The sequence below is a fragment of the Parasteatoda tepidariorum genome, chromosome 5, assembly GCF_043381705.1.
Source record: "Parasteatoda tepidariorum isolate YZ-2023 chromosome 5, CAS_Ptep_4.0, whole genome shotgun sequence".
Lineage (NCBI taxonomy): Eukaryota > Metazoa > Arthropoda > Arachnida > Araneae > Theridiidae > Parasteatoda > Parasteatoda tepidariorum.
Window position 1 is genome coordinate 69,950,875 of NC_092208.1, and position 16,756 is coordinate 69,967,630.

Consider the following 16,756-nt stretch of genomic DNA (forward strand, 5'->3'; position numbering starts at 1 on the left):
AAAGTGAACCTACTTCTAAGAAGAAAGCTGAAAGCTCTGAAATCTAATAGACGTTGCTACATTTGCCCACGTAATAAGGACAAAAAATGATCAACTACATGTGTAACATATTAAAAAATTTTGTGCAAAGAAAACACACTTAGTATATGTCAAAACTTCATGAATAAAGAATAGATAAGAGAAAGAAGACAGTATAGAGTATTACGTATAATAAATATGCTATTTTCTTACATTATTGTGAGTACTTTAAAGATTTCGTGTGTTACTAATTTTTGAAAAGCTTAAATTTTATTATTGTAATTATTTTGTTTTTAAATATTACAGTGAATAAAGTTTTAACTATAATTTATGCTAGTGGGGTCCATAAGGACCCCACGCGTGCTTTTGTGTACGTAAGGGAGGCGCGCGTCCTGGCTAGTTAAAAAACAGGAGACATCCTAATTGGTTTCTAGCTTTTTAGTGTAATTTCAACAATATAAATTCAATTGGTACATAGCATATTAAATAGGACTTCAATGTAAAGAAATCATCGACATTAGATTAAAAATAAACATAATTTTTTTTCAAACTAGATTACATACTACATAGCAATTTTTTATTTTATTTTTTCGAAAAAGTAAAGAAGGGAAGAAAAAAAAACATTTCAACAAAACATTATTAAAAAATTGTGCCACTGTAACAACTGTGTGCTAATACGTAGCTTCATATCATGGTTACAATAAAATCAACCCAAAATAGAACAATTAAGAGATTATGCCAATAACAAACGAAGTTATTTGGTTTCTAAATTCGCACTACAAAATTTTAATTGCTGAAAAAAAATTTAAACTAGTTTAGTAAAGGCGAATAAGTATAAAAATACTGAAATTAAATTAAAAATATGCTGAAACCAATGTGCTAGGCTTAGCCCTTTCTTTCAAAACTAAAACTACAAAAAACTAATACTGTTAGGAATTTTACAATGGATTGGATTGAACGTAGTTTGAGAGTGTAATAACTGCAAACAATTAGTGCCAAAGTAAAAAGAAGTTTTCAAACAAATCTGACAACAAAAAAACAAAAAAAGACTACAAGATAGGAGAAAAATCACTTAAGGTGAAATAAACGTACAATTTCAATTAAACAATTAAATGTCACAAATTTATAGTTCACAATATTTGATCTTTACAACTACTTTTTCTTGTACATTGCAAAATAAACAGTTAAAAGTAGCAGTAGAACTACAGTAGAGAGCCGATTATCTGAACTGCTCTGGAAAGAACGCGGTTCGGATAATGAAAAGTTCGGATAATTGGAAAGTTGCTTAAAAACTAGTTTAAATGATTATTACTTATGCACTAACTTCCCTTTACACTTTTTCTAGGCTTAGGACTGACAGTACTATCTAAAATAGCTCTGGCGCGTTTAAAAGTTTTTTTTTTCAATTTTTAAATATTTTTAATTTTTTTTTTAAAACTGTTTTTTAAATTTTGAATTATCATATTTCAGCTTTTCGTAATTTTTTTTTTTTTTTTTTTGTCAATTACTGACTTTACCACATTTTTCTTTATTTTCCATTGCAAAAGAAATCCAGCAAAGACTTTTGTTTCAAAGAAAATGCTCTTTTTTGAGCAGCCGTATCCCTTATTCTTTTTAAATAAATCAACTGCACTGGATCAATATCATTTTGACGTTCTAGCCAATTCATTGCAATATCTAATGAATTGCATGCTTCTATATGAGAAGGTCCACTATCATGAACTTGATTACCTATTTATTCCTCTTCATCTGTGGAGTTCTGATCTTCATTCAAAATTTCAGCAGCAATTTCATAATCTCTTAAAATTTGAACTCCTGGTTCATTTTCAGTGTCTCGACACCTGTCTTCTATTTCTTCTGCTTTCCGGAAGATTTTTTTTTTACGGCGGTCACTTGGGGTTTGCCCCATTGGCCACAGAAATGCCATGACCGCGACTCTCTTCTCGTTACCCAGCAGGCACCTGTGGCGAAGTCACGGCGGTGGAGCAGCGTCGCCCACGTCACACAGGCCGACTTATCATCTATTTTCGGAGCAAAGAGCTAACATAAGCACAATACTAACATACCGCTAACTTGAGAACTTGTTTGCTCCAATATTGCTTGATAGGTCAGCTGTGATAGTATAGGAGCCTTAGGGCGGGTCACATTTACACAAAGAGGAAAGGACATAGAACACAGCGAGAGAAAGAAACATCCATGCCCTGAGCAGGATTCGTACCCGCGGCCAATGGCTCCGCAGTCAGACACGCTAACCACTCGGCCACCTGGTCGGCCATCCGGAAGATCTACTGGTTCAGAAACTTCAGTTTCGTTTTGTTTTACTGTTAAGAATTTTATTCCAAGATATAAAATTCCAAGCATTGTAATCACTAGTCATTAACCATAAGTGACAACTACCCCTCCCCCAATTGTAAAACTTCAGCACTTATCTATTCATAAACCCCTTTCGCATTCCAACCATAGTATAGGCTGTCAAAATGAAACTCGTATTCTTGGAAGTCAATTTTCAGTTGAAGAGAGCTAAAGGGGCATGTAGGTGTAACTGTTTAACATGTTTAACAATGCATGCATGTATAGCTACTAAAAGAGAACTGCCGAAAAAGGTTGTAAATTAAATATGGTCTTCAGATGTAGTAGATATTATTTGTTCTTTTAAATTTAGAAAAATTGTCGATAAGTTAAAAAGTATTATAAACTTAAAAAAACAAAAACAAATTTAGAATTCGGACATAGTTCGGATAATTGGACGCTCGGATAGTCGGCGCTCTACTATATATACACTGGTGTGCAAAACTTAAGCAACAAGTGATTTTTCGGCCACAGCTCCCCAACAAAGTATAAGATAGCCATGAAATTGCAGTATAATATACACGTAATTCAGTAGAAAGATTATTTGTATGCAAATTTTAGAAATAAAACGTCGTAGGTGATGTAAGTGTACGTAAACCTTGTGGGTCGGTGCGCGCAGGTCAAAGCTGTGATAAAAGGATGAAGAGCACCGTAGTTAAAGACATTCGCTGCAAGTGCAATTCAATTGTTTTGTGAAACATGTCTTCAAGAAATCATTTAGACGACTTTACTCGAGGAATAATGATTGGGAAGCTTGAGGAGGGGCGTAGTGTGACCAGTGTCGCCGAAGAGTTCGACATCAACAAAAGTGTTGTTTCTCGTGCTTGGAATGCCTTTAANTTAAATAAATCAACTGCACCGGATCAATATCATTTTGACGTTCTAGCCAATTCATTGCAATATCTAATGAATTGCATGCTTCAATGTGAGAAGGTCCACTATCTTGAGCTTGATCACCTATTCATTCCTCTTCATCTGTGGAGTTCCGATTCACCACTTATCTACTCATAAACTCCTTTGGCATTCCAACCATAGTAGACTGCCAAATGAAACTCGCATTCTTGGAAGTTAATTTTCAGTTGAAGAGGGCTAAAGGGTCATGTAGGTTTAACTGTTTAACAATACATGTATGTATAGCTACTAAAAGAAAACTGCTAAAAAAGGATGTAAATTAAATATGGTCTTCAGATGTAGTAGATATAATTTGTTCTTTTAAATTTAGAAAAATTGTCGATAAGTTAAAGAGTATTATAAACTTTAAAAAAAAAAATTAATTCGGACATAGTTCGGATAATTGGCGTTCTACTGTATTTTAAAAATAATGAGTTTTCTACAGTGAATTCTGCCCTAAAACTAAATTTTTAATTGGAACATTAAACAATGTTCAAAATATTTTATATACAGTGAACCAGGGGTGATTGTAAGCCCAAGTCAAAATTATGGAAAATTTCCTGAGTTTGAAAAAAAAAAAAACAACAAAAAAAAACAGTTTAAATTGAAAAATTAGAAAAAAATTTAAACAAGGTTTTATTTCCTTCTTCAATATTTCTCAGTTTACTAAAAATATATTTAAAATTTTACACATACCTATACCATTTACGCATACCTATGATGACCTGGAGAAGTAATTAAAATGTACAAATATGTCTTTCTTTCTTGAGTTTATGATTATAACAACTATTTAGTGATAAAAAATGAATATTAATCATGAATATAAGCTTATAAAGTATCTCTGTGGCTCTCCCTTACAAACAAATTAAATAAACTGTGTTTTTAAGTTCCACCTTTAAAAATTTGATTTCCGGAAACTTAAGTGATCAATGATTTTTTGAAACTTCTGGACTTTCGATCTCCGGAAACTTCCGGATCACTATTAACGAAAAATCCGGAAATCAGGATTTTTTCCGGAGCACAATCAGCCCTGGTGAACTCCTTTACAAATTTTTAAAATGCTTTTCTTTTAAATTTTTGTAATTTTCCTGATGCTTATATCTTAGCTTTTTGTTGTTTTCAAAGAAAGATGGAATTTCTATGTAACCAATTTCTCCTTACATGTGCTTGTTTCTTGAAACACTTTCTTTATTCATTCCATGGTAATGCATAAAAAAAAGAATTTTATATGAAAGGAAATTAGACCTTTTGAACAATCTATTATAGTATTTATTAGTCAATTGTTGATTAAAATATTAATTATATTTTTGAACAAATAACCATGACTAAAAACTTCCTAACAATTACTCAAATAATTGCAAAAACATAACTACCTTATTACGAAATATGCCTGAGGTGAATTTTCAAACTGCAACTAATTAATTCTGTTAAGAGACTTAATATATTAAAAATAGCATGTTAAATTAAATAAAATCACTTACATAAAACAGGGATAGAATTTAACAAATTCTAGTCACTAGTTTTAGTAAACAGGGAGGAACTAAAACTAGTCCCTATTTACTAATTTTCAATAGTCTGTTTACATGTGTCTCAATTTTTTTTTCGTTAAAAAAGTTAATAAAGTAAATTACAATACAGAGGTAGTGTAATGTTCACAATTAAGATGAAATATGCTATTTGTGACTATAAAACAAACCAACACACAAGACTGATAGAGTCAAAAAACCAAAACATAACAACCCTTTAGATCAACTACTGGTCTCGGTGAGCATTTTTCGTGATTTTAGACAACAAGGTGCATAGCCAAATTATTCAACAAAAAATAAGCACCTTTTAAGCACTTTTAAAGCACTCAAAAAATATCATAATTAGGCATGGTTGGAAAGTTTTAGACAATTGACGGTTTTATCTTGTTTTAACTGTCATGTCAAAAATAAAACTTTTGGCATTGTTTTTGACAATTGTTAAAAATCATGAAATTTTGAATCATGTAAAATGAATGGCGTTTTCATACGCTACGGACCGACAATACGTCAAGATAGATTGGGGCTGAATTAATTGTGAAAACGTTGAATAGAACAATGTGAACTTAAGTCTTTTTGCATAATTCGAAGGAAAAATAAACATAGTAAAGGAAAAATCTCATTTTGAAAAAGGGTAAATTACGCACTTTTTAAAAACACCCAATGTAAAAAAACACTTTTAAGGGCTTTTAAAAAAACGAAAATAAGCACCTTTAAGCATTTTTTAAAAACGCTACCCACCCAGGATAAATTGTAGTGGCCCTGTACCAGCAGCTAAGTGTCAATTTTGAGCCCTGTAAAACATTGCACTTTAACACAAATGAAATTTTAAAAATGTGTTTACCTCCTTGTGTAATGATACTGGAAGCCAGAGATGACTGTATCACTTGTGGGTGAGATTTACTCATGTGTAGTGTCGCTATCATACCAGACGGTGAGGAGCCACTAGATGTGATACTGTTACTTGGCAAGTTGTTCTTCATGGCAATAGCCATGCCTCCAGACAAGACAGAGTTGCCTTTGACAGAATTTTGAGACAGGTTGGACACAGCAGAGGACGTAATTAGATCCGACAGGTGAGTACTGTTTGGCAGTGACTTTCCTGAAGTACCATGGCTGATTCCCACCATCGCTTGAGGTGAAACCAGAGCGAGAGGTGAAACCAGATGAGGCTTAGAAATGCCTTTTGCAGCACTCGAGGCTACCTGGACTAGTGAATCGGCTGAAAATGGCTTTGCCGACGATGCACCGATGGACGAAGCAAAGGATGCACTAGAGGAGGGAGTTAAAACATGAATTTGATTATGAGGATGGTGATTCACTGAAATGTGTTGAACAGATGATGTGGAAGCCATTATTGAATTTGGTGCAGTGATCACTTTTATGCCAGAGGGTTGAGAAATAACTTGCATGCCATGAGGAGTTGCAAAGATTCCAGCCATTGCATGTAAATTTCCAGTAGAAAATACCTAATTTAAAAAAAATCAAATATATTTATAATAAAATCTTTTAAGGAAAATATCATACACTTTTGTTAATATTTAATGCAACAATACTCAGGGATGTGTTTGGTAAAAAACTAAAAAACTTAAAATAGAATTATGAGCAGAACATATTAAATAAATGAAAAAATACCAGAAATTTGAGTAAGAAAAAAAGCGTATGTAAGAAACATATGTTCTTAGAATATTACCAACATAAAGTCGATGCACAATTTTTTAAAAAATTGTATGACTATGAATCTAGATGTGTGACCTTTAAATCACGTGAATGCAAATCTCAATGTAACCCTGACATAAAAGGGGGCAGTATGACATATTCGATAATCCTGCTTCCCAGTGGGTGACTGCGTGTTTATCTAAAAAAGGTGTAAATAAAAACCCCAAATGTAAACAGAAAGTAGAAATTTTGGCCACTGAGAAGCACTGATTCTCATCGAAAATATTATTAATGAAATTCTGAACGGCTTCCATAAAAAGGCAACAAAATAATATTACATACAAATATTCTCTATACCATAACTAATTTTAAAATGTTAATTTACTTTCTTGACGATCATGTATTTCATTTGTTTTTTTCTTCTTCGAATTATCAAATTCTTTAAATTTTAAACGATTGCATACTAAGCTATCAATTTTTATTCATTATATAATTTAAACTTTAAAAAAAAAAAAAGGAAAAATTTGAAGATAATTTAAAAATAGGAATCATTAGATCGCAACTCTGCTGATACACGAGTATAAATGTTTCTTTTAGCAGATTTGCATAAGAAAATTCAACTAACAAAACAGGACTAGTTTTCAAATAGATCCTAATCAAAACAAATGGGTACGACTCAGGAAATAGACTTCCACAACTTTTCCAAAAAAGTCCTTGAGATATGTTACAGGGTGGCCACTCAAATCAGATTTCAAATTTCCCTGATTTTTCCAGGTTTTCCAGATAAAATTCTTAAAATTTCCAGGTTTTTGTCTCTTTTTTCTTATAAAGTGTAGGATGTGTACAAGAAAAGTGTTTATATTATAAAATATTTTATTTAAAATGTTATTTTTTTAACATATCATCTTGAAAAAAATAATTTATTTTGACAATTTGGCAAGATTTTTTTATTTATTTTTTAATGTTTTTGTACAAAATTTTGAATTAAAAATCATAAATTGACCAACAAAAGAGTAAAATTAAACATTAATATATAGCTAGTTTTTAAAAAAACCTCTTTTTTTAAAATTAAAATATGTTATAAAAGGTTAAAATGAAACAGAAAAAAATTAGCATTAATGCAACAATTTGTCGACAAACATTGCTGTTAGCGATTGTAAAAAAATTTGTGATTGGTTGGTTTGCTGAGAAAAAATAATTCACAGATTTTTTCGAAAGGGAATACAAAAGCTTTCAGAAAAAGAGTGCAATATTAAATCTATTATTATTAAATTATAACCAACTAATTTTTGGAGAATTTTATAAAGTCAAAAATTCAAAAAAATTTTCAAAATGGAAAAAAATTACCAAGAAAGCATCAGAACAAAATTGAGTCATAAATGGATTCAGCCCAATGACAGAATTTAAAAACAGAAGCTAATATCCTAATCTCTTCTTCCACATCCACCACAATCTTTCCTAAATTGCACAGTCCCATAGCGGTCAAAGGTTTCTACATTCGTGTAGCAACCNACTAGTTTTCAAATAGATGCTATAGATCCTTATCAAACAAATGGGTATGACTCAGGAAATAGACTTCCACAACTTTTCCAAAAAAGTCCTTGAGATATGTTATGATTGCTCTCAAAAAAGTTATTCCTGAAAAAATATACTTTTTTTATGTAGTTTTGTCAAAAGTTTCTAAAAAAAAAAACTTTTAACCACAAGTTCCAACTACCTATTATCTTAATTTTATAAATCCTTGGATTTAAGACTAAGCCTGCATTTTTTTTCTGAAAGCTTTGAGCAGCCTTTAAAATAGGATACAGATCTCATTTGTCCAACATGTATTTCCTCAAGTCCTGCTTTATTTTCTGTCAACAGCGAATTATATAATAACAAAAGAGAATGCTTTCCGAAGTGCTTACTCTGGCTGTTTGAGCAGGGCTTTCATTAGATAGCTGAGCTAGAGAGGAGGGCACTGTAGAAATCATTGGTGCCTTACTCTCAACAGTCATTGCAGATTCCAGAGTTGGCAAATAAAGGCTTGAGGGAGCTGCCACCTCCTTATGGGGAATTGATATTTGAGCACCTGAGATAGCTTGTTTTGATAAAGCTATAAAAGAATAAAATAAACACATATATCAAATAAGGTATGGGAGGAAACACTGAAATATGTTATAGATAAGATACAAGTCTGAGAGGCTATTTATATAATGCAAAAAAAAATTATCACTAATTTTGGAATGTATAATTAATACACATGTCCTCTAATTATTAATCTGAAAATATGCAGCATTGAAAAAAATATTTAATTATTATAAGAACTTACAAAGCATATTAATTTTTTTAAAAATATTATTCATACCCTTGTTGAGACAATTAGAAAGTTTATAAAATTATCACTATGAATAGAAATCAACAAGCACATTGCACATTTGATTTGTGTAAGAGCTAGTTCTAAATAGCTTTATTCTAGTTCTATCAAACTATTTTCTAAAAACTTATTAACTCGAAAAAAGATTGAAAGAAAATATCAAAACAAATATTTGTTTAACAACTTACTTACTTAATTAGGCAATCTCAGATTGTTAATAAACTGTAAGCCTCATTTTTGGACTTAATATGGGTTACTTTGCCATTCTGTTTTGCCAGCATTAAAACCAAAACTTTTGTCTATTAATTTGTTATTCAAAAAACCTTAAATAAAATTGACATTTCTAGTTAATATTCAACTAATTTATAATATATCTCCTTTCAGGCCTGGACGAGCCTCTGATTCGGGTTTTGATCATCCACTCCGCAAAGACCCACCGAGTACATACGGTATACACGCTTGTAAAATCTGTGGAATTATAAGTCCTGTGGTAGGTCGCTGAGCCGTAGGTACAGGGGAAAATTCTGTCTCCTTCAAATCTGTTTCAAAATTGAGGAAGTAACCTCACAATTAAGACCCCTTCTGCAAAGGATCAAAATTGTGATGGCATGTTTTAGGATCATTCTTGGGGATGTTTTCTAGACCAACGCCAATAACCTATTGAGCATCTCTAGTGCCATGTAAATAACGTAAAAATTTACCAATTAATGAAGTCAATTAAAATTAGAGATACATTCCTTTAAATGTATCTAAATCTTTTATTTTATTAAAAAAATTAATTTAAAAATCTACTCTAAAAATTAAATTATTTGTAATAATACGGTACAAATAAATGGGAAATTAATCAATGAAAATTATTTATTTTACATAAATAATATCTGATAAGATATTTTAGCACATAACTAAAAAAGTACTTTTAAATTTAAATTAATTTTTTTTAAATACAAACAGCAACATAATTAACAACTTCAGATGCTTCAAATACTTACTTCACAAAAACACAACAAATTTTTAACAATCTTTATATGGAGAAAAAAGTTTGTTAAAAGTTTTAACAGAACTTCCAGGAGAAATTTGATGCATGCTTTGCAACATGAATCAAATAGATAATAAACTAAACTGCATAATTAGAATAGTATCAAATCAATGAAACCTATTCATAACCCCATCATCAATAAATAAACATGATTTGGGCATTTTATCATTTTTTATAAAAATTCAATACAGCTCGAGATCTATGCATTTGAAAATAACGTTTAAAAATCAATGATGCGATACCCACATAGGTTTAAGTACACTTATACCAATGTAATTTTAAATTCAAGCTCATAAAAACGTAGTGTACATGCAACAAGCTTTCACCTTTCATATACTTAGATGCGTTTTCAATTTAAAGCATTGTGAACAGGATAAAATCTAAATGAACACAATTTCAGAGAGGGCTTAAATGAGTAATTAGATAAAAATGAATTCTATCTGGAGCCTTTGAAGTAATCCAATCAAGAACTTTTGAACAAATTCTACTCACATACAGTTTTATACTGAATACATTTCTGAGTTTGTGAAATATAACAAAATTCAGGATAAATTATACTATCTTACTAAATTAATATTTATGAATTCAATTTTATATTATTTTTTTACTATATTGGGAGATTTTTTTCTCATTAAAAAAAAAATTGAAATATTAGCGTGCATATTTTATCTTTTTTAAATGGACTTTATAAAGGTTCAAAACCATGAGCAAATACATTTTGCACACATATACTACATGCATGCACTATAAATAAATTGTATAAGCATGCAAATATAGTGTTGGGTCGGGGAATTTACCCAAAGGTGTAGCAGAAGAAGCTGAGGTTGTATGAGGTCCAACAAGAACGGTACTTGTAGTTGACGATGAGGATGAACTTGTGTAATCTGAGGTCACAGCAGAGGGCATAGGAGGAGCCTCTTGAGGTTCACTGTCATCAAAATCACTTAGGGCACCACATTCTATTTAAAATAAAAGCAAGGGACTCGTATAGTAAATTAAAAAGAGCTTACATTAACCAGAAACTCCCCAAGAGAAAACATTGTCTTAAATATCCCAAATTTTCAAAGTAACAAACTCTATATGTAATTACAATAATAGGTTGATAATAACATTGCCTTACAAAAAACTTATTAATAAACTCTTAAAAGCATCAAAATATAAAATTTAATATACATCAACAGGGGTCTGCTTAGAAGAAATTTGGGTTCGTTAACGGACCTTTCACAAAAAAATTTATCTTTTAATCGGACCCTTCACAAATTTGTTTATTTTCACTATTGTTTTTTTAATCGAATAAACCCTTCCCGGGGGGGGGGAGGAGAAAGACAGGCATTAACGAACTAAGTTTTGTCTTCGGCAGATGCCTCTTCCTTTATTCGTCCGAAATGAATATTCTGTGTTTAACGGTATAGGCTAAATACCAAATATTTGCATGTTGCATCTCTAATTTAGCAGCAGCAATTACTGTTTATTTTTGAAAATTAAATTTTTTAATTATAATTTTACAGTGTTGAGCATAATCTTGTATCTATTTACAATTTAAAAACTCCTTGAAAAAGTTTTTTGCAATAACAGAAATTACTTGCACAAAATCGCAAAAGCAGAGCCCTGGTTGAAACTTTCATTGTTTGATCCTTTTTGTTCGGATGTTTAAAGGTATTTATTTTAATTTTTTTTTTTTTTTTTGTTGTGTNATTTTTTTTTTTTTGGGGGGGGGGGGAGAAGAACCAAAATCTTGACTGTACAAATAATATGTCGATCACACATTATCAGTAGTAAGTAGTTTTTGTCACTCATTGTTTTTATCATTAATTGTTTCTGATTCATCTTTTCTTGTTCAACATATCATTTAATTTCTTTATTTTCTCTTATACACTCACAATAATTTTGCTATGGTACAAATTAAGTCATAACTAATTTTAAATTGAATATTCATCAAAATGGACTTTTCTGTTACACATAGATCTTGACTGCTTAAATATTTACTTTATATTTTTAAGTTAAAGATTAATTTTTTTTGTGCTTTGTTATTGTTTGTTAGTAATTGCTTTGGAACTATGAGGACAAGAATGCCAATTAATTTGTCAATGGTTATGAAAAATTATTAAATGTTTCAGTGAAGTGTTGTTAAAAAATTAGAATGTTATTTTTTAAAAACTTAAAAAAAATCACAATTAAATATAGGGAAAATTCACCAGATGCAGTTGTAGTGGTTTCATTATCATCCTCTGGAATAGGATAGTTATTCACATCAATGTGATCCAAATGCGATGCCAACTCTTTCTTCAATGTCGATAATCTTTGTTGGAATGCTATTTTTTCTCGTGCCAATCTTTCCATATCGTGCTCATATTCCCGCTCCTTGCGTTTGAGAGTCTATAAAAACAATATACAAATAAGACAAAACCGAATTTTTATGAGTTTTTTAAGCTTTCTTTAATTATTAAACCAATGAAAACACTACAAACAATCATACTCTTAGTTTAATTGATTACAAATACCGAAAATATAATTCTAATAAACAGGTGAAGTAAATATATATATATATGTAAAAAAAATCCAATATTTACATAGTGGAATTTTTAAGAAATATTGATTAGAAAAAATTCCTCTCTCTCTTCCTTGAACGTATTTATTTTTGTTAAGCTCACCCTCCTTCAAACAAAAAATAAATTTTTCTCAACAGCACTTAAAATTTAGAAAAAAAATATATTGGAAACTAAATATGTTTCTTTTGCTTTTTTAAAGTGTCCTAAGAAGTGATTCTCCACTTCAGTTTCAAAAACAGAAAAAATTAATAAGTTGTGCTAACCATAAATTAGAAATTTAAATATAAAAATAAATTTAGATACATCTTCCAAGTAAAAAATTTATGGAACTACTACAGAGTCCCTATTTTGTAAATAGCATAAATAAACATAGCTTCGCATATAATTTTCAAAAAATTGTCATTTATTTCCTTAACTTCAAAAATATAACAAGGCTAAAAAAAATAAGAGGATAAATGTTTTCTTAATCTTTAATTTTAAAAATTCTGATTACTTTTCAGCATGTTGCATGGAACAAACTAATGGCTTGCAGAAGAAAAAAAAGCATTCACAATTGGCAAAGGACATCATTTAGACCCATTTTCAAGTTATCTTTATAACTTATAAACTTCATTAAAAAAAACTGTAGTTTAGAAACACAAAAAATTTCCTATGCATTGAACTTTTATTTGAACAATAAAAATAAGAAACGGTAAAATAACTGCAGCTTTAATATTGTGTAGCTAACAAGTGTAGCTTTAATTTTTAGCTAAGACAGAGATTTTTGGAAAAAAAAATCCCTGCTGTGAATTTGCTATTGCCTGCAATATCTTATAAATACAGAAAAAATTGTTATAATTGCAATCCTTAACAGCAGATTGAATAACTTTTAAAGCGAGTTTGTCATTGGAAGCAGCTCCCCATATTTAAAGTTAAAATTGACATTTAAAGCTTATTGGTTCAAAATTTTGTGATTAAATAGTGTACAAGCCAGAGGAAGACCAAAATTCCGATATATTGATTACTTCAAACAAGATCTTCAAATACTCAAAATCAATAACTGAAAAACAAGGGCATCAGATAGGTCAAGATAGAAATCTGTTTTAAAACTTTCAGAGAGTTTTTTATAATTATGTCCTTATATTTGTTTTATAAAGCATAAAAAAATCTTGTAGTGCAACACAGGGTGCTGAAAAAAAAGCTCGAACTAAGTAACTGCATCATAAAAAAGTCAACTAACTTCTTTTTATAATGTGTGTTCATTTTTTTTTGCCTATCGTTTTATTTATAAAATAGTTTATATAATATTAGTTTATGAACTGCTTTTTGGCTTTTATACTATGTCAAGATATTCTAAAGTTGACGACAATGTTTTTAAATTGGAGTGTGAAATTGCTAGTCTGCTCTGCACACATTTATTGTACATTTTTTTTTGGACTCTCTAAAGCAATTTTAAGTAGCATATTTAACCCTTTCTGGCCTACTGTCACATATACGTGCCAGCAAGAAAAGCACTCACTTTCCGGCCAACACACTGGTGTGCCAGAGCTTTTTCTCATTCACACCCGGCCGTCACTCATTTGTGCCAGTGTCCTGGAACGTTTCAAAAAATAAAATTTCTGCCAGAAGATGTCCATATGGTTTCAGATACATGTAGATTTGACCTTCTACTCAAAATGAGAGTAGTGTGACTCACATACATGTGGTTTTTAGGAGAAAGGAATGGAGAAATAAATGTTTTATGACGAGTCTTTCAATTCGCACATGGTATTTGTTTACAGTAATCAGGGGAGGTTGCTTCTTTTCGCTACAGCGTTGGGTATTTCGATTCGCGGTCCAGTTTTTAGTGCAATGTTAGTGTTTTCAAATTTTTCATAAGAAAAAAGGATTTTAAGTCATATATTTAGTTTTCAGATATATAACGTTAAAAGTTATTAAAGGGTAAGTACATAATGAAAATAAAATGTGTAAAATATATACTTAAACAAGAAATAACTTAAGTAAATAATATCTATAGAAATATATATAAAGCATATGCCATTTAAATACTCTAGAGAACATTATCAAACATTGCGTTGATATTTCGGTAATTTCATGGATTTAGGCTTAACAGCAAAAAACCCTGGACAGACACTCGCGAGAGAGACTGACGGCCTTTGCGATAAGTGCGTGTTTGCGCTTCCCGTCGCGAAAGGGTTAAAGTAGACTTGTAGCCCATAGCTGAAAATACCAAAAAGGGTTCGTGCCTCTTCATTGCTGTGAAAGACAAGCAGGGGTGGAGAGCTTCATAAAATATGAAGTACAGGAGTCACTTTATGAACTTTTTTTCCTATTTCATAAATCACTACTACTGTGGAAATAAAGCAAGAGCCTTTTTTTATTATCAAAAAGCAGAGAGAGTGTAGAAATGCTTTACACATGTTTTAAAGTATAAAAAACATACATATACAAATGGGAAAAATTCAGTACCTGAATAAACCTTAGGGCACCCCGTAAAATACTCAGATTTGAAGTCTTTCTTTCATCCATATTTGGAAGCTGCTTTTTCAGAGCCTCAAAACATTCTTTCAAATGAGCACGTCTAAAAAGCAAAAAAAAAAAATTTTTTTAATTATGTTTTTACTTTAATAGATTAAGAATTTAAAATTAAACTTTAGATAAATAAATAGCTAGTATACAACTGCTCCTACCAATAAAACTTTTTTTAAAACATGAAACAGGTAGCTACACTGATATCTATATCAGTAACAACTCATTTTATTTAAGCCACATTTATTTAGTTATAAAAAAAAACACCAAATTTGAAAGTCATACTAAATATATTGTAAGAAGTAAATAAAAGAAAACGTAGGTTATTAAATACTTTTAAAATTTAATTTTGATTTGCTTCAGTGCTAATTAGAGTAAATAAATTTATTGAAACATACAATAGGACATTTATAGCCAGGATTAGAAAAATCCTGAATAATGTAAATAATACATACTCGTGCTTATTAAAATATTAAATAAAAGGGGGGAAATAAAGAAGGTAGGGTGACCTGGGGTAATTCCTGATCAAAAAATGCAAACATCCATTTTGTGAGAAAAGTAATCAAAATAGAATTTTAATATTTACTGGAAGTTTGAGGCTATATGAGATGAGTCCTATGCCACCTTCTTTTGTTTGAAATCCTAATTAGAATTTAAAAGATTTTAAATTTTTAGTGATCAGGAATTAGCCCTGGTCTTGATCATTTCTGGGGTAATTCCTGATCACCTCTGGGGTAATTACTGATCACCAGTTTTTGTTGTAAAGGGGCTGTTTAAAAATAATTATATAATGGTAATTAACAAATAAGACATAAAGATCAAACAAATAAACCAAAAAGATATATTTAAGCAGATAATAAAATGATTTATTTAAAAGCAAGAAGAAAGATTAACACTTTAAATTTTCAAAAATCTTTGTATCGTGCCATACATTTTAGGTAGGCAATCAGCCATCTCATTCTCATGTTCGGCTGAAATATAAGAGAGTTCCCACATGGGTTACTTTTGCTGGACTTTTTAACTTCATTAAGGGAAAGTGTGAAGTTAAGTAAGGCATGTCAACAGCTCCGGCAGCAGCTCTCACACTGAAATTTTCATTTTCAATCATTATAAGAAATTCACTAATTTTGCTTTCTAGTAGCTTAATATCCTTTTTAGGCTTATAATTTCTCACCATAATTATACTAGGCTAATTTATAAACTTAAAAATTATTCTAACAATGTACACACATAAAATTAAGATAGATGCAAGGTAAGACAAACCAGAAATGGTGCAAATCAGAATACAGTCTTGTATACAGTTAAAAACAAATTTTGGGTAGACAGTTAAAATATATTTTATAGTTGTTCCACTTAAAAAATATGAACTATTATTTAAGAACAGACAATTAGCTATTTATTAGCTATTTTATATACTATTTATAGGTGGCCGAGCTGTTAGCGTGCCCGACTACAAAGCCAATGGCCGCGGGTTCGAATCCAGGTCTGGGCATGGATGTTTCTCTCTCTCTCTTGTGTTGTCCTCTGTTGTATGTGATGTGTGAATGTGGCCCACCCTATGAACCGGTTTGTGGCAGTGTGGCGTGGGCAATGTTACTCGCCTCTGTGACTTTGGTTCACAGGTGCCCACTGGGTAACTCGAAATGAGTAACACCTCTGGTATCTTCTAAGGCGAAAGAAATAAAGTTCAGTGCCTGCCATTCGAAAAAAATATATATATACTATTTATAAGAAGAAATGACAATGATCAGGAATTACCCCAGTGATCAATAATTACCCCATCTGTAGGGGGCAACATTTGATATAGTTTCCTATAATCAATTATAATGTTTACAGTAGATGTGAAACAATTAAACAAAAGCTTACA

At 30.7% G+C, this 16,756-nt stretch overlaps 1 protein-coding gene across 2 annotated transcripts in view; it reads right to left on the bottom strand.

The window, feature by feature from the left end:
- LOC107436912 (max-binding protein MNT) overlaps positions 1 to 16,756 on the bottom strand; it is a 34,491-nt gene that overhangs the window by 7,508 nt on the left and 10,227 nt on the right. Inside the window, exons 4-8 of one of the 2 annotated variants that reach the window (XM_071180561.1) lie at positions 14,830 to 14,941; positions 12,028 to 12,208; positions 10,630 to 10,791; positions 8,348 to 8,535; positions 5,626 to 6,250 (exon numbers count right to left, since the gene is read on the bottom strand). In XM_071180561.1, the coding sequence (XP_071036662.1) occupies positions 5,626 to 6,250; positions 8,348 to 8,535; positions 10,630 to 10,791; positions 12,028 to 12,208; positions 14,830 to 14,941 (1,268 nt within the window). The remainder of the gene's footprint in view (positions 1 to 5,625; positions 6,251 to 8,347; positions 8,536 to 10,629; positions 10,792 to 12,027; positions 12,209 to 14,829; positions 14,942 to 16,756) is intronic. The other variant, XM_071180562.1, reaches the window with a different exon arrangement.